The sequence below is a fragment of the Dermacentor variabilis genome, chromosome 3 (genome assembly GCF_050947875.1).
Source record: "Dermacentor variabilis isolate Ectoservices chromosome 3, ASM5094787v1, whole genome shotgun sequence".
In the NCBI taxonomy this organism is placed as follows: Eukaryota; Metazoa; Arthropoda; class Arachnida; order Ixodida; family Ixodidae; genus Dermacentor; species Dermacentor variabilis.
The window spans coordinates 160122480-160147538 of record NC_134570.1 but is presented as its reverse complement, the minus strand read 5'-3'; the positions used below and the strand labels follow the sequence as shown (position 1 = coordinate 160147538).

The 25059-nt window shown below is 49.2% G+C and overlaps 1 protein-coding gene across 1 annotated transcript; it reads left to right on the top strand.

The window, feature by feature from the left end:
• The first annotated feature begins 4589 nt into the window (after positions 1 to 4589).
• Positions 4590 to 15622, top strand: LOC142574851 (uncharacterized). Its single transcript, XM_075683854.1, has 3 exons — positions 4590 to 7552; positions 10744 to 10811; positions 15512 to 15622. The coding sequence occupies exons 1-3, from the start codon at positions 4669 to 4671 to the stop codon at positions 15620 to 15622; spliced, it is 3063 nt and encodes a 1020-aa protein (XP_075539969.1). The 5' UTR covers positions 4590 to 4668.
• Positions 15623 to 25059: the final 9437 nt, after the last annotated feature.

The window sequence follows — 25059 nt, the reverse complement described above, 5'->3', positions numbered from 1 at the left end:
CAATCCACGGTGACGGACCAGCTTCGGCAGCAGCCATCTTCCTTCGACAACACGGGGACCAACGAACCCTCCATGAATCACCGTTTGAAGAAAAGGAAAGCATACTGAAAATATGTGAACGTGTCACTACCTTCAACACATGGAACTCTACGGCACGTATATTCCTTTCAAGACGCAGCCAGGAAGTAATTCCAGAATCATGAATTCACCCTGAAAACGTCAAGCCAAGCAATATGCTTCGACGGCAGCCAAGAGACCATCAGAACCATTGTGCGCAAACAACCGCGCAAGATGTTTCCTTCATTACCGCCTCAGGTAGCCTCAGTTATTGACATTGTCAAAGAAGAACTTCACCATTCACTGGGAGTTTCCGAGGTACATCGCCACAGCCCCTGCCAGAAGCGATGATCGACATTGCCGACGTCCACCGTCACGTTCCTCCGCCGCGCTAGTGCCAGGGTGGTAAAACGCCGTAATTACGCCGCAATTACGCCGCAATTTCAGCCTGCTCGCCTGTGAGACCACGCAGCGACCTGACAAAAATGGACGTTTGGGGTGTACCCGAAACCCACCCGCTTTGTTACCTCTGCAGAGAAGTGAGCTACGTCACCTCCGCTGCCCATACCCCGACATGGAACTACGAGCCTTCGCCGTCAACGCACTGCGTCCACAGATCGGGAAGCGACTACGTGCGATCGCCGACTACATCTCTGCCGCTCAGTGGAGTCCCCGCTGACCTTTTCGGTTGCCGTCTGCAGGTAGCTATATCTCGCCACAGCGCCGACCGTACACTGTTGGAACCCGCGTCCGGTCTGTTAGTCATGATCCGAAAAATTGAACGCAACTGATGAAGGTGTGAATGCTCTTCATCAAAATTCCAGAGCTTCCGCCACCGACGCTTATGTTGCAACATATACTATATCCACGTCGCAGCAACAAAACATCACTAGCCACACAAAGATGTGAAGGAAAGGACACGTCGCGTTAAGATGATGCGACCATGAGAGGTGACAACAGGACAATGTGACACAGCCGTGACCCTACGACGCGACCTAAATCCAATGCAAGCAAACAACCACCGACCTCGACGTGCTTTTCGGCAGCCACGAAGCCACCGCCCTTTTAGACACTGGAGCTGACTTCCGTCATCAGTGGATCCTTAAACGCCCAGTTGAAGAAACTCAAGACTGCATGAAACGGCCCTCAAATCCGAGCAGCTGAAGTCACTTAGCAAGCCTAAATTTGCATGACCAGACTGACAGTTCATGACCAGACTTACCCTGTGGCTGTCCTAATTCTGCCGGAATGCTCACGAGACATATGTCTATTTATGAATTTCGTGAGTCAGCATGACGCAGTCGTCGACCTAAAGTTCCGGTCGATGATGCATGCTGCCTACAGGGCAAGTGATACCATCGGATACAATTTTCAATCACCATGCGTTGAGTACACTTCAAGCCGGTGTCCCGCAGCGCCCCAGCACCATGATTTCCGTCGCCCCAGAAGCAGCCTAAGACATGGAAGTCATCGTCGAGAACGACCATCACCTGTCCTGAGCGAATTATTGGTGCCCCAAGGAGCAGCGTTCAGTTTCAACGAGGAAAAGCGCAGGTAACGGTGGTGAACCTCAGCCAGAAGTATAATCACGTGGATAAAGGCAGGCATATCGCATGTTAGCAATGGATTTGTCCTCTCATAGTTTGCCCACCTACCTGGATGGCCCAAGTTGCTGAGCCAGCTTTCGATAACAATCCGAGTATCCTCAGGTACAGTCAAGCACAGCTTAGAGGCCTACTCCAGCCGTACAAAGATATTTGTTTAGTCATCATCACGGTTTCGAATAACACCAATAGCAAAGCGCCTCATAATAACTAAGAATGTCTTCAGCCGCTACGTCAGGGCCCCACCGATTTTCGACAGGAGAAAAACACGCTCTAAGCAACGGGTCGACGAAATGGTGCACGAAAGAATCATTCTGACGTCTAAAATTCCGTAAGCGTCTCCTGTAGTCTTTCGACAGGAGAAAAACACGTTCCAAGCAACGGGTCGACGAAATGGTGCACGAAAGCACAATTCTTACGTCTAAAATTCCGTAAGCGTCTCCTGTAGTCTTGGTGAAGAAAAAGAAGATAACTCTGCGTTGTTGCATCGATTATTGTTTCCACAATAATGTCACGAGAAAAACATACCTCCGCCACGTAGAGACGACGCGCTGTCCCCTGTGCAAGGCAAAATCTTTGTCATCGATGAAGCTCAAGGCTGGCAACTAAAGATGGAAGTCGAAGAGAGGAACCGAAAAAACAATGTCTTTGTTGCTCGGAACGGCCTCTTCGATTTCAACGTAATATCATTCGGTCATTATACGGCAGCTGCAACAATGCAGCTCGTGATGGACGTCGTGATAGCAGGACTAAAATGACAAACTTGCCCCGTCTACTTCAATCACGACATAGTCGTCTTTTCCACAAAATTCGACGATCACCTCAGCCGAGTTGGATCTGTACTAGAAGTGATCAAGTCATCTGGGCTCACCTTGAAGCCGGAACAGTGCCGCTTCATATTCAAAGAGTTCCTGTTCCTCCACCATATCGTCAACAAGGCTGGAGTCCATCCAGGCCCACAGAAGCCAGCTGCTAAAGCGAAATTACTAGAGCCTACATGCAGTGAGTACATTCGTTCCCCTTTGTGCCTGCCGTAGACGCTTTCTCACTTTTACGCCCGGGTCATTTCACTGACACATTCCACAAAACCAGACGTCGACTTTAAGTGGCAAACACTGCAAATAGAAACATTCCAGCACATTAAACTACGCCTGCAATCACCACCGGCCCTCGCCAACTTCGACGAATACACTGATGCGGAAATCCACACCGACTCAGGTAGCGTAGGCCTCGGTGCGATGCTAATCCAAAGGAAAGACAGGCTTGAAAGGACCATAGCCTGCGCTAGCCAGTCACAGAAAGCAAAAGCTATTATTCATCGACAAAAGGCGAATGCCTTGCAATAATTTTGGCTACCGCGGCATCTGGACCTTACCTGTACAGTAGGCCCTTTAATGTCATCAGGGACCACCTCGCATTGTATTCCCTAGCCAATTTAAAGGACTCTTCAGGACGCCTAACACGGTGGAGCCTTAAACTGTGAAAATTCATCATCATCTTAATTTACAAGTTCAGACAAAAACGCTCTCATGCGGACAGCCTCTCGCACCCCCATCGACCAACCAGTGCAAGACTATTAAGACGAGGACGCTTTCCTTGGAATAAGAGCCGATCATTGCCCATCGAGCCCGGCGAGCAGACCCGCCTTCGTCCTAAGGGTGTTTAGGCGCGAATTGTTTGTTTTCCATACGAAACAACGTTCTGGTGAAGCACTTGTCCCAATCCGTGCCAGTCACCTTCTCTGTGTGCTGTGAACACTGCGGTCTCATATTTTACAGGCCCTTCATGATTATCCAACGGCTGGGCACCTCAGTTTAACCCTTACCCTCTCCAAGATACTCAGAGTTATTAGTGACCGCCTCTCACTGCCAGCGTCGCTCATTACGCTATGACCTGCTGAAAGTGTCAGCGATGCGAGACACCATAGACAAGGCTGGCACAATAGCTACAGCCTATTCCATCTTCTTGCAAGCCGTTCCAGCAGATGTCGACGTACTTATTAACGCGACAGTGTTAAGGAGCTCATGTCGCAGAAAAGCCAGTATCGTCGGCGTTGGCCGTGAGCGAAAAATCCCGGAAGGCAATTCATAAATAACAACAACTTGCAAAATGGGCTGGTAGGGAATCGAACGAGGGTCTTCGGAGTGTGAGACGGAGACGCTACCACTCAGCCATGAGTTCGATGGTTCAAATCGGGATAAAAGCGCCTGTAGTGACTGCGGTGTTGCCTTAGAAACGTGCCGTAGAAGTTTATACAGCGGTGTATATCGGCAATTATGAGCAGATAAATTACAGAAGTCGCAGTTAAACGAGTAGCGAAATACGTTTCCGCTACATTTCTTCTGCGCTTGGCGCAGACGCAGAGCCATCTTGCTGCAAACACAGAAGACCCCCTCTTCGCATTGTACGGCGCTGTCCCAACAGGTGGCGGGCCACTCGCTTCCCTCTCCCCTTCGTCTCGACAAGAGTATGCAGAGCGAATGAGTGGGCGGTGCGAACGGAGTGTGATAACGCTATCGCGTTCCACTCTTGAAGTCGAAGCTTAAGCGTCCTCCAATTTTTTGATGCGCTTTCCGATGTCAACATCTAGAAACAAGTGGGTCGTCGTGGCCACCGACTACATTACCCATTACGACGAAACGAAAGCCACAGAACGACGGTCAAGGGGAGAGAGCTCATGCAAGACGCCACTGACGTGGGACTGAACCTAATCACGGATCCGGCCTTTCCCACCAGGATCGGCACATCGGTTACGAGAGACACCACTCCGGACCTTACCTTCGTCAAAACTGACGGAGGATCGAGAGAAGCAAAATGGAGAAACACGGGCCAAGAGCTGGGCAGCGATCACTACATCGTGGAGGTCGTCGTACCGCTAGAACGCCAAGGCAACAGCGGCATAAGGCAGCATCGCATTACGGACTGGGACGCCTTTCGAAAGGCGCTACCCGCGGTGCAACTGGACATTACGGACATCGAGCAATGGGCGGCCAACGTCGTTGAGACGATGGAAGGAGCCACCAAAGAGCTGGAGACGGACGAACGGATAGACAAGATGGACAGTCGGCTGGCCCACCTGATAGAAGCCAAGCAGTCCATAAAGGCGAGGTGGCAGAAGCGACGAACCAACCGAAGTCTAAGGAGGAAGATCGCCGAGCTCAACAGGCAGATCGAGGTCCACTGCAGGGTGCTATGCACCCAACAGTGGAACGAGGCCTGCAACGAAGCCGACGGACAGATGCACAAGGGCAAGACGTGGAACATGCTGCGGCACCTCCTCGACGAAACCAAGACCAAGGGCCACCAACACAACAACCTGGCCAGAATCCTACACAAGGCAATCTGTGAACACGGGGAGGACGAGGTCAAGGGGCGCTTGGACGCCAAGTACCTACCGACCACCCCCACGGAAAGACACCCGGATTACCAAGGCAACGAGAACGAGACGCTAGATCGAGACATCCAGACATGGGAAGTCAGAGTTGCCCTGCAGGATCTCAATGGCAGGTCCGCCGCGGGTCCCGATCGAGTGACCAACAGAGCGCTCAAGAACCTCAACGAAGCGGCCATCGAAACGCTCACGAACTTCTTCAACAAGTGCTGGCAAGAAGGAAGACTGCCCAAGCAATGGAAAGCAGCCAAGACGATCCTCATCCCCAAGCCTGGCAAGCCGCCCAACATAGAGAACCTCAGGCCGATCTTGCTCACTTCGTGCGTAGGAAAGGTCCTCGAGCACGTTCTCATGAACAGGTGGCAGCGTTACCTGGAAGAATCGGAGCTTTACCCAAATTCCATCATCGGGTTTCGGAAGAAGCTCGGGACGCAAGACGCCATGATCTTACTGAAGAACGAGATCATCGACGATACGACGGGCACCAAGGACAACAGAGCCATACTTGGGCTGCACTTGCAGAGCGCCTTCGATAAAGTGAGGCCCTCGGCTATCCTGGCCCAAGTATCCAAACTAAACATGGGCAGAAGGACATACCAGTACATCAAAGACTTCCTGACGGAACGGACCACCGAAATCTGCGCGGGAGACCTGCAGCTCGAAGAGAAGAAGCTGCGCAGCGTCGGAACTCCGCAGGGCTCGGTGATCTCCCCGCTTCTCTTCAACCTCGTGATGATCGGGGTGGCCAACCGGCTAGAAAGAGTAGCGGGAGTCCGGCACACCATCTACGCCGACGACGTTACGCTATGGGTACCGGGAGGAAGCGACGGACACATCGAGACAACGCTGCAAGAAGCGGTCAACGCCATCGAGGAGCAGCTGGGCGGGTCTGGACTTGTTTGCTCTCCGGCCAAGTCAGAACTGCTGGTGATTCCACCGACAGGAGCGGGCAGGAAAAGAAAGAACATGGAAGTCAAGTACGAGCGACCAAAGATCACGGTCAAGACAGCGGGAGGACAAGTGATACCGGAGGTCGAGAAGATTAGAGTGCTCGGGCTGCTCATCCAGCGAAATCGAGTCAACGGTGAAGCGGTCAACAAGCTCGCGGGCAAAGCGGCCGCGGCAATGAGACTCATCAAGAGGGTGTCCAACAGAAGAGCGGGGATGAAGGAGGAGAGCCTGACTAGGCTCGTTCAATCCTTCGCAGTTAGCCACATAACGTACGTGGCCGCCTTCCACAACTGGAGGCCGAGCGAACGTAACAAGATAGACGCCACCATACGCAAGGCGTATAAGGCGGCACTCGGCCTCCTCGGAAGCACGAGCACCGAAAAATTCATGGCGCTGGGAGTCCACAACACGCTGGACGAAATAGCCGAAGCAGAGAGAACGGCGCAACTCGAGCGTCTCTCTGAAACAAGAACCGGAAGAAAGATACTGCGGGACCTTGACCTCGAGCCGAGGGAAGGCGAGCAGCAGAAAGACGTGCTTATACCGGATAGCATCAACAGAAAGCTCAGGGTCTGCCCGATCCCGAGGAACGTGAACCCCGAGAACAACAAGGAGCGGAGGTTGGCGAGGGCCAGGGCTCTTGTGGACCTCCACGCCAGAGAAGAAGGCGCCATCTACGTGGACGCGGCGGAGTATCGAGGGAGCAGCGACGCATACGCGGTGGTGGCTGTCGGGGCATCGACGGGTGCAACGAAGACCGCGGCGAGGGTCCGGACTCGAGAGGCACACCGGGCGGAGGAGGTGGCCATCGCCTTGGCCGTCTCCGACCCCGGATGCACTACAGTGTTGTGTGACTCTAGAACGGCAGTGAAGAACTACGCCAAGGGTAGGGTATGTAGTGAGGCTGCGCGCATACTGCGCAAGGCCGAAGACATCGGACGCAAAAGCGCTGTGGTGATCAAGTGGTTTCCGGCCCACATGGGCAGTGACGTGTCGGAACGCGGGAACGTGAACCACAACGAGACGGCCAACTCGGCCGCGCGAGGACTAACCAACCGCGCAGCTGCAAGCACGGCCGACTCGGAGTGTTGGTCGCGGTGCAGTGCCAAGGACAAGATGACCACCTTCAACGAAATAGTGAAGTGGTACAGACTTAACAGACAGACTATGCCGCCACCTCACCCGGGGCTTACCCGGGAGAAGGCAGTGTTATACAGGCAATTACAGACGGGGTCCCTGCTCACCCCGGTGCTAGCTAAGCACGTGTGTCCGAGCGTGTACGCGAGTGACGTGTGTAGACTGTGCGCTAAGGAGAGAGCCACCGCGGCTCACATCCTTTGGGACTGTAGTAGAAATCCACGAGAAGCCAGTGAGAAGACGACGATCCCGCCGCGGCTAGAGGCTGCAACGAGGACCTATGACCAAGATACACAACTAAAGGCCGTCCAGCAGGTCTCGGCAGCTCTAGAGAGGCAGCGACCTCGCGAAACCGAGGAGAAGGGGGGAGCACCCCCAGGAAGGGGATGGCGGCCCTCTCGGATCCGCGAAAGTAGCGAGGAACCAAGACCTCGAGGAGCACAATGCACGAGACTGACGTAGTGGCCGCGTCGCGGTAAAAGCTTGTCATCCCTGCGTGGAGGGAGCCTAACCGACTCTGCAGGCATATTTACTAAAGTTGTTCTCTCTCTCTCTCTCACGAAAGCCCTGCCCAAAGGTAGCGCGAAGGGAGTAGCAGAATTCTTGGTCGAGGACACCGCGGTATACAATATGATGCCCCAGAAAACTTCATTACCGACAGAGGAGCGGCTTTTACAACGCAGCTTACTCAAGGCATCCTGCAATCTTTTTCCAGACAAGCCACCGCACGGCAACTGCCTATCACCTGCAGACGAATGGACTCGTGGAACCCCTGAATTAGACGCTCGCCGAAATTATTATCAATGTACGTCGCCATCCTACCAAAGACGTGGGATGCCATCCTTCTGTACGTGACCTTCGCCCAGAACTCCATAGTGAAGGTAAAGCGCACATGAAGCCATTCAAACTAGTTAATGGAAAAAATTTAGGTGGCGACGTTCGACGCCATGCTGCCGCCCGTCACCGACGAAGGCAATGTCGACGTCGCCGCCTATTTTCAGGGTGCCGCGAAGTTCAACATCTTGCCTTGTTGAGCTTCAATCCTTAGCGAAGGATGCACAGCAGCCACTACAACCATTGATGGCGTTATATGGACTATACTAGCCTGGCGATCACGTTTGAGTTTCGATCGCGATACGGCGGGCGTGAACTGCGTGAAAAGTTAGGTTGCCGTTATTTCGGATCATTCAAGATCCTCCGACGCAGTGGCGTATTGGAATATGAGGTCGTGCAGGACGGCCTTACGCAATCACAGCGGCTGCACGCGCGACCTGAAGTTGTCCACGTTGGTGCGTCTTAAGCCCTTCTACGTGCGCTGACGAACTTTGGAACTCTATTTCTTTTTCAGGTCACCAATCACAATCACAAACATAACCAGTGTTATTTCGCACGCCTGCATAGGGACATTCGTTCACCTCCTAAAATTTACTTCACTTCTTAAAAGCGCCTTACACTTACTCTTAAAAGCTTTACAGCAAGCTCGCATTCTATAGTTCGGATCGTTCAATATAAGACCGACTACTATTACATGGCTTATCTTCCAAGAAGGATACTTTGAATTGACCTACGTCTGCGTCTCTCGCACTGTGTCAAATCTAAAACGTACTAGCTAGGCGACTTTCACCGTCTGCAACATCGCAGAGAAGCGCCTTCGAGATCCATTTCCACTAATCGTTCGGTGGTACAACCGAGAGTGGCAGACAAAACCAAATTCGCAGTTCTTTTTTATTTACAAACTAGTCAAGAAACAACGCGAAGTGTCACACTGAACGACCACGGCTGCAAAATGCAACCTGTCTGCGAAATTCGAGGAAGGACAGAGCTGCGACAAGCGCAAAAGTTTTTTCTGAGGTTTTGAGAGAAAAACGCACGCCCCTGTGTAAGACACTTGCCGACGGCGCTTCGAGTAACAAACTACTCATAAGATGCTCACCTACATAATCTTCCAAACTTTGAACTGCAATGAATTGCTTTTTACTTGCTCATAGGAAACATTCAATCAGCTAGCGCATCACTTGCTGACCGTAGACAACAAAACCCTGGCGTCCTCAGAAAGATTATGGAAACACGTGGTGGTAGCAGGTGACAGCGGAGCCGGCGCATCTTCATCCGGTCTCCCCAACTAGATGCCGCTAGAGACGGGATCGACTTTCTGAAAAGGTCCACGACAGAAATCCGCGATATCGTCTATTCCTAGCTGAGCAACGGGAAGCAAATTTTCGTTCTTACTTACATTATTCGGGTGTGGCCAGCCGCAGTCGCAGTGGAGAATTTTCGCGCTAGCCAAATCGCACTTTAAAGGTAGAGGCAAGGTCAAGGCGTAAGAAGGACAAACGGCGAGCAATAAGAGTTTGTAGACACCTGTATTGGTGCAATGTGGAAGAATAGTAGACAGAGACACGGTCGGTTACAAGAAAATGCGGATGTCAAAATGTAGCGCGTAATAGCCAAGTTACTTTAAAATAAAATATAAGTCATCAGAATCTTACTTACGGGAGAACTGAACTGTTATATTTAGAGTTACCGCAGATCTACAGGATCGCAAAGCACAACATAAAAAAAACATTGACAACTGGAATTGCTGCCAATTACGTAGCCCATTAGGTTGCCTTGATCATAAAATGCTACTGATAAAAATCTGACATAGCAGATGACATTTTCATCTTCATTTCTCACTCAGTGGAAGAGGTTAAACACAAAAATTATATGACACGGGAAAGTGCCGAGACCAGGGAAGCACTGCTATCAAAAGCACCCACGAAGACGCAAATTCATAGAGAGAGAGAGAGAGAGAGAGAGAGAGAGAAATTTATTTACAGAAAGGCAGAGAGGTCGGCCTGAGCTATAACTTGCTCTGGCCTGCTACTCTTCTCTGGGGAAAAGGGACGCGGAGGGAAAGAGCTGATGAATGATGATGGTATAAGGAAGAGATTCATAGATTATACAATGGAGGTTATAGCATGGAAGCAGATAGACCGTGAACCTCTTGGTAACACTGGTTTCTTCTCATGCCAAAGTGACACTGTCAACGCCAGATAGAAAGCCTTCTGTAAATATCTCGCTATGGATGCAGAAAAAACTAAAAAGCACAATGATTGCGTTCCACAAAAACTGCGCCTGCCTCGTCACGGAGGGCAAACAAAGCTTGGCACTGCAATGAAGTTCAAGTGGTTTTCGACGAACGTTCTATAAGGCGCGCGTATCGGCAAGGCTAGACATCAGATAAACATGCAGCTATGGTGACGCCAGTGGTATTGTGCACTGTAGACAGCAACCAGCTTTTCAGTTCTCCTAAAACGGCCGGTCAGACTGAACGGTGGCTGTACCATCTCCCATACTGAATCACCGGATACCCAGCACAGAACGCCTCCAACGAGGAAAGCCATCCGTGGTCGCTCTGTCACATCACAAGCGCAGAGGAAGGTGAATCGTAAACTGCTGCAACCCTGAAGCGGATGAAGGCTACTTTGAGCAATCCCTTTGCAACAACTAAAAGTTAGGTCGTGATTTATTGCAAATTATCCAGTTGTCACACCGATAGCAAGGCCAAAATGGTGAAGAGCTCAGTTCTACATTTGGAGTCAGAGTTATCTTTCTTTGCAGGGAATCTTGATGGTACTACAAAGGACGCCTCTGCGAACAGCTATGGAAAGTCGTCCTTATACTACCAGGCCAGAAGAGACGTTAGGGTCGCCGTAGCTGGCGCGTTCCGACAACACGATATTATCGCTTGCGCGGTGCCATTCTACTCTACTCCAGCAGGGCGAATGTTGTGCGCGCTGTCAGTCAGAAAAGTAAAGGCCATGCAATGGCACTCGTAGACCGCAGCTAACAGAAGCCGGCGTGAACAAGCTGCAATACCCAAATGCCGACGGCCAGTCCTCTACCAACAAGACGATGCAGCTGGACAAGCTTGAATGCCGTCTCGCTTCGGTGTCCCTTAGTTTGCTTATGTCCGAGCAACGCTCCGTTTCGCTACTAGCAGCGGTCGACGACCTTCAGACCAATGCCCGCCTACCATCTTCAACAACGCTGTCCTTTCGTTCGTCACCTAACGCCGACTGTGGGCAAGGAGGTCATGCCACTGAGCAGTGCCGACCTCAGGAATGCCGGCCGCTCAGAACGCATGGCAACAAATGTCAACAGTTCCAGCTCCTTCCAGGCGCCTGCAGTGTACTGTGCAGTTCACCACGAAATAGTTGCCGGTCTTATCCTCACCTCAGCTTAAAATCTGGCACGCCATCTATAGCATAACGTTGGCACGCAGCTCCGACCATTACAAGTTCTCAAATGCCTAAACAAGAAGAGCTCGTCAGGGATGTCCGGATTGTCAGTCGGCCGGCATCATTTCGTCTGACTCACATGCAGCAACACGGGATGTGCCGCAAAAGAGGTGCTACTCTGCTTCGCACCAAAGCCATTTGAACGATGTGATTACAGCCGCGTCTTCTTCTCTAACATAGATGCCTAATCGTTTAGCCATCAGGGTCACCCTTGCCTGCTACTACTCGAGAGGTTACGTCGAAGAAGTGTGGAGCCCTACGTCAGAGGCATCGCGCTACGCCTTGAAGCTGTCTGTGCGATGTGGAACTAGACGCGGCTGTGCCGTGCTCTGGTTTTGTGCTCAGTTGAGTGCCAGCGTCCATAACCACGCCGTTGTGTGGCCCTTTCGTGGTAGACTGGGGTTCATCCTACACCACCCAACGTGTTCACGAAAGAGCAGGTTTTACATAGTGTCTGTCTTGCAAAGAGAATGGACTACGCTTATCGGCGTCTTGCGACAATGCTTTTCCGCCTCACTAGTTTAATGCCAGCAATGACTCTCCATAACGAAGGATTTTGGTCCGCAGGAACCCTTCGGCTTTCCATTAAGGCTTACACTTAACGCATCAGTGCCTTGCCGTGCGAAATGTTCCCGCAGGTTAAATACCATTGTTTGTCACGTGGAATCTACCTAATCTGAAGACAGTCAAATTTTTCTTACTCGTGTCTAAATCTTTGCTTTTACTGCAACTGTGTATGTGCTTGCCAGGAGCTAAAACTCCATGCACGCTACAACACAGCATTTCTATTAATCGTGCAAGAAATGTAGAAGCCATCTCTTTTGACTTGTATCACTCCATGTAAGGCATACATGACAATGCTGCTGACTGCGCTGCCCTTGCTCAGCTGACAGGTTACTAAATATGAATGTAGAGTCAATGTTTCTCTTTACAACAGTTGCGGGTACACTAGGGATCTTATTGTGTTTATTATTTTGTGCCACTCCAGCAGATCCATATTTTTTCGTGTACCAAATGCATAGTCTCAAAACAGAATAAAGAGGAGCGTCAGTCAAGGTGTATAATTAACAGAAAGCAATATTTAGGATAGATAACATAGATATCAGTTTGTTGTGTACACAAAGTCCTCATTGGTACTGTCGATAGCGTTTTTACTCGAGCTTACGTAAGCTTAACAGCACTTGTAATTGCGCTCGATGTTTATTCGAAGCGTATTCAGGATTTAGGGAAGTTAGCGCAACAAAACACCGAGATCTGAAGAAAGGGACAACCGCTTCGTATTGTCCCTTTCTTCGAGTCTCGTGTTTTCTTGCGGTAACTTCCCAAAATCATGAATAACCAACCGGCCTACACTCACACTGTGCTATGAGTATTAAGGAATGGACGCAGAAAGTCCTGAAATCTCTGCGCACCTGGTAAAAGTTCATTGCTAGGTATAGCCCTGTTCCGATACCTAATAATCCAAGCAATATTTAGGCAATTTGGTCTGGGGACTATGCTGCACTTTGAACGTGAGAGGCGAAAGCGGGCTTCATATCACTCTAGCCGTTATCTGCAATGCGTCATGTTTACCACTTGTGCGATCACCTACCTCGTTATCGCTACGGACGACTATATTTGCCGTATTTCGTTTGGCAGTGCACTGAAGGCGACATGACTGCAAATAACGCTGCGACCTGCCTTTTTCGATCCACGCTAACTATTCTTTTGTTACCTGCATAAACATTTCCTCATGGTCGTAGTTGCATTAACGGCTTAGCATATACCTTGGTAGAATTGAATAATTGCTGGATTTACGTCTCCTAGGTACACCATAGTGGATGACTGTAGCGGAGCTCGGCTGATAATTCTAGCCAGTTAGGCTTGATGTTGCTGGTGCGTCCCTAAGAATGTAGACACGCTTTTAGTGTTCGTATCCTGGATTGTTCTGCACTCTAGTTTTTGCCATGTCTGAAATGACAAACTCGTTTATAGCGTTTGGGAACGCTCTTACTTACAGGCCACCTACTACTATAAAAGAACTTAGCAAAGCGTTGACACGTCGCACAAACTTGAGATGATCATTACGTTCATTTGAGCAGACATCAAGGGCGTAGGTGATGCCAACGCATCATTAAACGAAACGCAAGAAATTAAAGCTACGATAACATTCACAAACTCAACTTCAAGCAACTTAGGGAAGGATGTGCAGCACGTCGCTCTAGAGTTATCCGATGTGAAAAAGTACAAACCAAGAACAGCGAGGAAACGCGGGACATAAACAAACAAATCTAAGAAGTGTGTGTGGGGGTCATCGACTTGAAACAGTACAGCCGAGGTAATAAGTAGAAGATAAAAGGTCCGCCGTCGAGCTCTGCTCATTGTCTGAGTGGCATGATATTAAAGTTACAGTCGTCATTGCAATGTAACCTTCGTATTTAAGACATAGAGGCTGTTCACCGTGTCTTTTCAAATAATAAGGAGCGCCCGAACATTGTCCTAAAGGTCATATCTAGGGTCTCCCGCTTCGACTCTGTTGTAGAGCTCTAACACCACCACGGAATGTGACACCACCACGTGATGTCACAAAAGAAATCCACGCGTGTTCCACAGAATCCGTGGGTGAGAGAAATACAGAGAAAAAAAATCTTCAGAATAACTATAGGGCTTACCCCAGCATGCTTAGCATTATATACTCCAGGTAAACTATACCATGAGAAATGAAATGACAGAAAACAAGAGCATGCGGATGCACACGTATAAGTATACAATACATACGAAGCGCCCCATCACAGCGAGCGCTTGAATACGTTATTTAATGTAAAAGCTCTAACTAACCCTAACCCTCGATAGCTCGCATATTCTTTGCGCATAACAGTTAGCCTATTTTCACTAAACATAACTTAAGTACTTCGTCTAATTCACCAATGACACCTCACCACCTGACTGGAAACGTATAAAAGCATAGCTAAGGCAAAAACGACGCTTAAGTACTTATTCCTAAACCTCACGATTAAGGCCTGCCACGCTGTAGTGTCGCCTTTACTGCACCTAACAAGACTCCGTTTTCACAAACTGTAAACTGGGGTTGACTTGGGGTTCTCTCACAACACTAGGAAATATTGCTGACAACGGTCATATAACGCTCTTGAGGACCTGATTAAGGTTATTTTTTGCGTACATCGCCATTACCTGACGGCCTTTCTACTTTCTCCACGCGTTACGCACAATATTCCGTCTAGTCCCTCAAAATTGCAACTTTCTGGCACATTGAGGTCTCTCAGAACAGTGGCTAAACTTCCTGTGTGGTTCGTGAGGTACATTTGTAAAGCTCATGAACCTCCGTAGAGGTAATTTTCTACAAAGCCTATCACGCTGGGAAATAGACAGTAGTGCCGATTCTCCTATGGTGCAGTGCATTTTGTGAGGCCAGCTAATATCCCAGCGTTGAAGGCGCGGTGATCTCACTCTCTGTTGGTATCTTCGCTTTTTCTGGGCTTCTCAATGCGCTTTCCTCCTTTTGTTCCTGTATTAATGAGGGGACTCAAGCAGGGCTGTGTCGTGTCATGTGACCAATGCTCTATTTAGCATGCGTTTGCGTACTGGAGTGAACACTTGCAGCAGCTCGAGTCGGCTATTGCTTCAGGCATATGTACGATGAACCCTCCGTGACTTGAACGTTGTCTGCTTTGCCTGACATTTGCGATATAGTACTGCTAGCATGGAGCGCAAGTGGCCTTCAGCAGCTAGCCACACTATCTGTGACATGCAAAATCCAACTTGCCCTGGGCCTTAATGCCAAAAAAATCTGTCGTGTTCCAGCTCTCAGGACCGCAGTCCAGTGCCGACATGTCCCTGCACAGACTTGAATGAATGGAGAGGACCACTCAATACCGCTACCACGGTGTGGTGTTAATGACGTCAAGAGACCTGCTGGTGACTCAGGAAGAGAACCTACTCAAATTATCACAGAGAGCAGCAAAGGTGCTACGTCGGAAGAGCTTATGTACAAATCACCGTTTCCTGCCTATCCGCAAGACGTGGAAATCTGTTCATATTCGTAGCCTTACATTTGAAAATTTAATCTCCTGTTTCACCACAAAAATCAGAGTGGTTGGCGTGAGAAGCACGAGGACGCCAAGGGCCAGTTGGCTGTCATGGGCGCGATGCCATCGAGGCCATTCAAGGTGACCTGGGTTCGGCACGTACGAGGCGTGTGAAGCAAGGAGCAAGCTCTCTTACGAACGACGACTGCGCCTCATTGACGACATACGGTGGTTGACGCGGCTGTTCAGATGCATGTACCTGACAAACAAACGCAGTGGTGCAAGTGGCTGTACTTACTGCGACGAAAACTCATGTTTCTTGGAAAAGAAGTGTGCGATGGCCAGGAGTTTTCTAGTGTACAGGGGCCGTAAAAACACAGGTGTTAAAAGAGGAGACCAAGAGGTGGCGGAATGCGATCGTGGCAAAATGTACCGTACTGACGTACCACACTCACAAAAGCCACATTACTATGCAGAAGTTGTACGAGAACAGCGGGGGCAGTGTGTTACTTTTTGAATCGCAAACACTGCACACGCTTGCATAACGTCTCTGCTTCCACCCGTCCGCTGACCCCATCTGTTGGGCATGTGGCCTGGACGAGGAAAACGTGGAACACGTCATGCTCTGGTCTGAAGGTTGGTGTCCACAGCGCATGGATGGTTCCACACTCTTGCTAGCACTGGGATTCGCACGCGAGAACGAAGTGAGGGAAAGGGTGTTGCTGCCTTGTTCAACGCATTGCGCGTAACCAAAGAGAGATTGGCACATCTGTGGGTGTGTGACTTGGCAACAGCGCAAAATTAAGAACTACGTAGGAAAGAGGTGAACTCCAGTGGCTCTACGTCAATCAGTATCTGCTGAGCAGGTCGGGTGGCGAGCGTACTAGCAGAAGAGTGGGGGCGCCTCCTTCCCCTCTCTGCTCTATTTTTTTATCGCTATGCATGAATTTTTATCTCTGCCTACGGCGTTTGAAAGCACCCCACCCGTTAACAAAACCCTCAGCCACAATTCATCTTCTCCATTATCATCATTATGATCAGTGCCTGTTTTCGAATAAGACCGCAGTAGCTAGCGGTTGCGACAAAGAATCTTCTGTTTTCTTTGCGCCTTTCGTCGTGTCAGTTTGCTTAGAACAATTTCTATGCACTCTGAAGGGATTAGGAATAGGATGGGTACAGCTGGTTGCAACAAACGTAGTACAGATGCGACTAACCATCTCAAACAAGTTCTATGTGCTGACACGGCTTCATTGTCTTGTGTAACAATAAAAGCGGGGGGCCAGAAATAGAAGATAAGTAATGCACTGCTTGAAGCTTCGTCGTGCAACATAATTTGCTCGGTCGTGATGCTTGGTTTCCCTTTGTTTTATCACGTTTCAAGTTTCCTGAGTGTTATATAGCATACTTGTGGAAATAAATTTTCAATCAATCATTTTTTCTTTTTCTGCATTTTTCTGCTTCCAACAATAATAAAAGAGTACATGCACCCTGTACCCAAGCAGTGTTCTTTAATAGAGAAGCTTAGCTTCTCCGGTATTCGGGTAAACGTTGGGGCCGAGGCGTTAACGTGAGTGGCCTCCATGCTGCAGCCACCTGGTGGCGCAGACCTCAAACAGACAAAAACAGCTAATATTGCATCAACCAAGTGTGTTTTCGGTACTGGCATAATCGTGTTGCTGCCAAAAATTTACACCTGCAGCAGGGTAAGACAACCATATTTGGGTGTCCGCCTGCGTTTACCCGAATACCGGACAAGCTAAACCTCTGTAATGTGTACAATACAAATATAGTTGTACAAGGCTTTCGATAGATTATCAGTTCTGCACGAACTACATTTCGCACTGACGTTCAACGTTGCACTCACGTTGTGAATGGAGAAGTCAAGGTAAGGAAGGGAGCTGATTTATTGAATCACGTGTCTCCGCTAGTAGGTCGGTTCAAAGAGAATGAAGTAAATCGTTCTGCGTAAAATGAGCGAAAGCTGACATTGCATTCATGCGCAGTATATCAAAAACATAAAGCAATTTGGTAATTTTGTCTCTTTACAGTGTTGAAAGTAGGTGAGGCAGCGTGCTACTTGTGTTGGCCACTTTGTCTTAGACCCTCTATGTGCTCATTATACACCATTCAACGTACAAGAAAAATCAGTTTGGGCTGTCCCCCTGCATATCTTATGCAGTATACCGAAAGTAGATGTTTTATGTGTTTTATTGTTACCTCTCCCGAGCGCAAAATAATCCCAATGCATCCCTTGCACGTTGTTCCTGTACTTGTGCATGCGTTGCGTCGTTTCATCTTTCCTGCAAAGTTTCACTTGCAGTTTGCAACTGGTCTTTAATGACTGCTTCTTAATAGTACGGGGAGGTGTCTCACAAACACACCATGAGCGAAACGTCGATGAGTGCCGGTCTTAGCAGCGCCCTCACCCAGCGCGCCGAGCGAGTAGACCGATCTAAGCATGGACATCAGCGCCGCCTCTGCTGGCATTATCTGCTCCTGATTTCCGAGGCCGCCAACGCTTCTGCTTTCGCTTCTGTGCCTTTTCCAAGAAATTTGTAACCCTTCCGTAGTTCACGCCTATGGTGATGTTTGAGTTCAATGCAACAACACTTTGTATTAAGAGCTGACTTAAAACTAACCAACATGTCAATTGTGAACTGTCCGCGTTAGACACTGACGCATGAAGGCGCCGCTAAAGTGTGCACGGTTTTCATATAGCGAACATATAGTATATTCCTGCGTTCGCGCCTACTGTGAGCAAACGTAGGAAGAGTTTCGCGAAGCCACACACAAACACAACCACCGTGGTAGTGTACAATCGCTACATTGTTTACGTGGGGTCCTGCAGAAATTTTATTTTCACAATTTATAGGCACAATAGGGAGGAGTTTATAACAGGTTAATTTTACCTACTGGAGGTTTACAAGTAGGTGCAAGTTAGAATATTGTGAACAGCGTTTCTCTTGCCCTTACCCAGATACAGGTTTGGTTTGGTTTGATGCCTATGGGTATGGCTCAACCCACTGCGGGAGATGGGCCATGAATCGTGCGGCAGTAGATAAAAAGGCTTCAAAATCTTGTGCATCATACTTTTTTGGCGAAGCCAATCCTAGTGTGGTCGCCAACACAAGAATGACCTTCGCAATCTAAACAGACAACGGAGTGCGGCGGCAGAACACTGCGAGCTTTTTGATCAGCGGTTTAGCCTCCACGGTGCTGCCTTCTTGAAGAGAGAAAAGAACCACCGGCGGCGGCTCCTTGTGGAATCCCGGCAGATCCAGAAGGCGCCGGGTAACATGAGTCGTTCGCCAGGGGCACTTCCCGCCGTTTACGCACAGAGTCTACGAATAGTGCCCGCGCGCCTGTCAAAGCGCCAAAAACGCATATAGGCACTGCTACGCCTTACGCCATCTCTACTATGAAGCAGGAACCGGTCGGGCTCCGGAACGTCGGGTTCTTAAAATAAGTTTGGGTTTGAGTTTTCCTTCTCTTTCATTCAGTCACCGACGAATGACGTTCTTCCGGAGCCTGCAATGGCTTTTGACGTCAGCACTACGCAAACGCATGGTCTTCGAGATTGGTTTCCTTAAACCAGCATTCCCAGAGGCGAATCACTCAGTTAGCGCGTCCTATAACACTGGCTCGGGGACTGCGACAGCTACCATAGGCAACGAGGTCGCTAATTTTATCAGTGACTAATCTTATCAGCTATACAAGCGCTGTCGAAAACTTCGCGAATGAATCGGCGCCGTAGAGGAAGATGAACCTCCCCCATGAGTGCTATCGGTATGATGTCCGAGGTATTTAACAAAAGTCGTATGGGGAGCAGGGTTATAAGCGCACAAGGTACATGTGCGGAGAACGAGGTGCTACGCCGAATTTTTTTCGGGCCATGACGTCATCACTTGAGCAGGTGGTGACGGAGACAAAATAACGCCACTCAATATGCTCGAATTACTTAATTATCACAAGCTGTTGATTGCTGTGTGGATGCGGCAGAACTTTTCTCAGGCCAATCACGAAGCAAATAAGTCGTTCGTTACTTTAACGTCAATTATTTTAATGTAGACCAAGTTATTAATTTAGTGGTGACATTTTCAAATTTCGAAATGAAGTTCACAAACAAACCTAATAACCGCGATGCACTGGATACAAGAACTGTGTCATTCGTGCCTTGGTGCACTTGGGAATAAACTAAGTAAGATACATTGTGTCGTAGGCGTGGAACATCAAAGGTTAATCTTGGCCATTTCCTGTTTTCCAGAAGCTGTAAAAACTGCGGCCACCCAGCCCACAAGCCTTCTTTAGCAAAATAGCATGGCTGTGACTACTATAGGTTTTACGTTCATCTATAAAGAGCGCACGCAGACAGTTACGTTTTAAACCAGAGTGTTTCATCAATGTTTAAAAGAAAGCTCTTTGTGTCCTTGCTTTAATAAGTAATATGGCACTGAACTGTGGTGCGCAGCCATGGTTCCACTGTGGTAGAGGCTTAGAAGCGGGTGGCCCGAACAAACCGTGAAAATAAAAACTGCGTCATGGGAACGAACAAAAAAACACGCAATAAGAGATTTGCCAACAAATAAAATTTATGCGTGATTGGTAATAGAAACTAACTCACTCTATCAAATAATCGTTAAGGATTCCTTGATAAAGGACTGCTATAGTAAAGAACTAGGACTTTAAAGAAATCCATCTAAAGAAAACATTGAAAAGAAATGGCGAAATCCTAAATCAAAGAATCTACCACAGTAGCCATTTTGTTTCACACAGGAAGTAATGTCTCAACAAGTATTGCTATCCGTAATTCCCGATGCTCAGAGTGCAATAGACAATAGTAAAGCAAAGACACCATAAAGTAGAATCATCCGGTGCCGCACGGATCCTGGCGAATCCCACATATTTGGTAGGCCCCACAACCTATAGGGGCATCATCATTATGATGACACATATGGAGTGAACTGTCTTTTAGATCGTGAAAAAGAGGAAGTACTACTGTTCTTTTTCACTTTAATTACATTTATCCTCTTGAAATAAGAATTCTCTGAAGCTACCTCCTGACGCCCGATACGTAGCCTATCCCCCTTAGTGGGCATGCGCCATAATATAGGAAAATCATCATCATCATCTCTGACTTGAAGCGTCGGTGTTGAGATCTTGGTTAGGTCAGTAGTCTGAGAAACTTTGCGAAGCTATATACGCGACACAAAAAGATTACCCAAAAGGTAGTTCTCGTTTTCAGGATTCGCTTATTTGACCTTTATAGAAATAAAAAATTGAAATGGAAAAAGACAAATCATAATAATAGAGTCAGGGTATTCAAAATTTCGGTTATTGCTCACATCAACCATTTTCTTTACTCGTATGATAACTAATGTTCCGTTTACATTTTTCTGTTTATGCAATGCCGACTATCCTATTATGCACTGCGCAATTTGATTTATTATCAGTTTCTTTCATACCTTCGTTGACATCTCTTTTTGGTTCGCTCATGGATTGCAGCTCACGGATTCCTGGAATTAGCAAGCCGCCCACCTGAGAGCGAACAGAGAAAGTCTGTGTCTCTCTCTGGTTCACTAATAAACTTTTATTTCTTTCGCTCTCTCTCTCTCTACTTATTAAATTACCACCCGTTTCATGGCGTAACCCCTAAAGCAAATTTTCTGTCAATGTAAATGGAATCATCATCATTAACATCAAGAAGAACAGCAGACTTCGCCATGAAATCCGAGGACGGCGAGCCCCAAGTACTCAGCCCATGGTCTTCCTCGCCACTGGGACCCGCGGCGGCTCCGTCTGGCACGACTTCGGCGTCGCAGAGTACGTGGCGTCGCTGGGTGCGGCTGCTTGCCTCATTTCGACCGCGCACCCGCGAGCCCACCACTATGACGGTTACCATGCCGGCCACGCTGGCCGCCATCATGGACAGCTCGTCCATACAGGTGCGCCCTTTATTCTTAGCAGCGGGTCTCACCAGGGCCTGGATGCACTAAACGCCCGTTTCCCCGAAAACAGAAAATGAAATATCCACCTAAGAGCACAGAGAGGAAAGCTCAAAACAGAATCTTTCCTTCCTCTGCATCTTCGATTCATGCGTAGCTTCTTGCTCAATCCCCACACGTAGACAATAATTTTACTTTCTTCCATCTGTGATGAAGTTTACTTACACAAGCGGTAATCAGTCTAACAGCAGCCTAGCAGCATCGAACAGCACGAGGTCTGTCCTGATCACCGCACGGGTCGTCGTCGTCGTCTCTGCGATGCAACTGGAACCCCGAAGCGTGTCTGCTTCATTACATTGGCGCCGGGTTGAAAACGTAGCCATCCTGGCGACTCAGAGAGCAGACAAGGCGAGGGGCTCGTAATATGGCTTTAGGCGGTTAACATTCACTGTCTCGCGACCCCGACAACGAAGTTCCGGTGATGAGGTGACTGGCTCAACGATATAGTTTACAGGTAAGGTGGCCTCGATACGGTACGGACCGTGGTACCGTGCAAGTCGTTTAGAAGGAAGGCTAGGGGTGTGAGGTGGTATTCAAGGTCAAACAATCGGACCGGCAGAGAAGCTGGGTGTCGCCTGATGACTGTCACATCGTGTTTTCTGATGCCCTGCATCTTAGCTAGTCAGCGAGTAAGCCAGCTGGCGTGAATCTTCAGCCTATCGGGCAACATCTGGAATTGCAGTGCACTTAGACGCGTCAGCTCGGCAGAGTATGGTGCGGTCATAAAGGCATATTTCGGGACACAGCGACGAAAATCAGAACAGGTCTATGAAACTTCGGAGGGCCTTGATAAGTGTGGGCTTTAGAAAATCGGCGACTGCGCTAAGCTTGTCGGGATCGGGAAGGATGCCGCCTTTCGAGACACCGTGAACCAAGAGAGTTAATTTTCGGGCAACGAAATGGCACTTCTTCAGGTTGAGCTGTAGGCCAGCTGAAGTGACAGATGTTACGATGTCTTGCCGATGGACGAGATGTGTCGCAAATTCCTTGAGAAAACAACTATGCCATCCAAGTAATATAAACAATTGTTCCACTTGTGTTCGCGAAGGGTGGTATCAGTAATGCGCTACACCGCAGCGGGTGCATTGCAGAGCACGATTGGCGCAACATTAAACTCGTACAGGCTATCTGGAGACATGGAAGCTGTCTCTGGGCGGTCAGCCTTAGCCATGGGAACCTGCGAATAGCCAGAACAGAGATATGAAGATGAGAATTGTTGTGGACCTTGCAGACAATCAAGAGCGTCGTTGGTCCAAGGCAGTGGATAAACGCTTTTTCTTGTATATTTGTTAAGGTGGCGTTAATCAACACATAATCGAATGGAGCCACCTTTCTTGAGCACTAGAACGACAGGTAATAACCAAGGACTTTGAAAAGGTTGCATGACGCCGCTCTGCAGCATGTCGTCCACTTCTTCCGTGATAACTCGGCGCTCCCCTGGTGAAACGCAATACGCACGCTATTGCAAGGGGCATGTCAACCAGTGTCAATGATATGAGAGGCACTTATCGTGCGACCGAAGGATGGTAGGTGGCAGTCGAACGAAGATAGGAACTCGTTAAGGATGGTAAGAAGTTGGGTGCGATGAGATTGCGTAAGGTGGCATCGCCGCAGTCGAAAACTGCTGAAGGCGTTGTTGAGACAGAATTTATGGCGTAAAAATGTAAACGGGTGGTGTCATCGTGAACGTCAAGATCTTTAATACACGTGACAGCTTACACATGTTATAAGGTCTCACCTCGCAGGATGGTCACTGGGCACAGGTGCGGATTAGATATGGGTATCAAAGCGGATTCTGCCATAACAGTGATGATGGCGAACGGGAAAGATAAGAAGCCACGGTGGAGTCTGGCATGGCAGTACACGATAAAGTGAAAAGCACAGACATCTCCAGAGGTAAATCAGTATCAGAATCAGCGAAGACTGCAAACACCGAGATCGCCTCCGTCCGCTGGTGAGTCGCATGACGTCGAAAGGGCCACTTGCGTGTGAGAACAATCGATGATTGCACTATGACATGACGGGAAGTCTCACCCGTGGGTGGGATCGCGAGAACAGGATGACAACACATAAACTCAATGATGCAGGAAACGTCTTCTATGACAACGCGGGTGATGCATACACCTGCAGGAGTAATGCGCTGCGCGCTAGCAGTGCAGAGTTCCATGCCAAAGGGGGGGGGGGGGGGGGTTGAGTAGTGACTTTTACAGTGAACCTGTTAGAAGCTCCCTGGGTTTCTCTTAACGTGCGCAGCTTCGCAGAGCGGGGTTAGAGCGCGGAGAGAGAGTGAAAGCGGCGATTGAAAATACCATTGCGCAGCATAGCGACGCGGCGAGGGTGGGCGGAGCCTAGCGGGGGAGACGGAGCGTCACGCACGCACGCGAGCGAGGAACGCGCCGCGGATGCATGCCCTGATTTGCCCTCTCCAGTGGCGCGCGAGGCAGGGGGATCCGGCGAGGGAGGAGGTGCATTCTTCCCCGGTGGCTGCTAGGATACCTCGATGTCCTCCTCTCCTGCCGCCCCGTAGAGTGGACGCAACCGCCGCATCTACTAAAGCGTTCGCCACGCGAATCGCGCACGCCGTAGTAGACGCCTTTAGCGGACCCCGTATGGACGCACTGCCGGCGCTCGTGGGTCTTGTGTGCGGATTGGCACTGCTTTACTGGCGTTCCCCCACCTCCACTGGTCTCTGGTGTTTGCGAGAACAGATCCGCGCATGTTCGTTACCTGATTTTGTTACGCGATAGCACTAACTATCATCGCTGGACGAATTTAGCCAAGGGGATGTGCGCGTTAACCACGGCAGGAGCGAAGAAAGAAAGGGTTACCCTAAGCCGACTAACACACAGGGGCTCGCGGTGTCACGTTGGAAGTAATTCATTTTGATTAAATATGATTCGTCGGTCAATACTGCAATACAAGACGATATAATTTTGTTTTGCAACTACTTTTGTCCGCGCTTCCATCAGACGTTCCAGACGACATTTTACTGCAATGCCGCTAAAGCAGTGCACGCATTCGCGTACCGCAGTGACCACACAGTTTCTTGTAATTGCGTCAAACTTATTTCATCATATGCTTAACTCGTTGAGCATCACCAAAAGCGGAATGTCTGTGACAAACGGAGTGGGCGACCGAGCACGCAGCATGCGCTGATCAGAGAGACACACTATTACAGCACAGGGACCGCGGCTGAATGCGAAATCCTGCAGAAACAGCAAAACCATCGTTGAGCACGTGTACACACTGATAACTAGCAGACGACACCACGAGCAACCCACATTGAGCGGGATGACGACGACTACTCCGCTGATTTTGCCGGGAATAGTGTCCTGGTACACTTCGGACATGTTGGTCGAGCAAACCCGTAGACTGGCATGTTGAAAAACTCGAGCAGAGGAGGTCGGCAGCCAGCTTCAAGTCGCCTCCAAGTAGCGAGCGCGCGCGCGGTGCGGCAGCGGAGTCCTCCCATTGACGTCATACGTGAGAAGGCGCCACTCAAAAATCTCGGGATTAGTACTTCTTCTCAACCCAAGTAACTCTGCGGAAGTACGCAAATAGTGCGAGCATAGTTTACTCTCAATCGTGACTCTTTCCAATTGCATCGTT

What these genes read in the sequence shown, in the direction of transcription:
- LOC142574851 (XM_075683854.1), top strand. Translation starts at nt 4,669, where the DNA reads ATGGAAGGAGCCACCAAAGAGCTGGAGACGGACGAACGGATAGACAAG. An exon ending in GCCCTCTCGGATCCGCGAAA is followed by an intron (nt 7,553 to 10,743) that starts GTAGCGAGGAAC and finishes CTTTCTTTGCAG; the next exon opens with GGAATCTTGATGGTACTACA. An exon ending in AGTCGTCCTTATACTACCAG is followed by an intron (nt 10,812 to 15,511) that starts GCCAGAAGAGAC and finishes CACAAAAATCAG; the next exon opens with AGTGGTTGGCGTGAGAAGCA.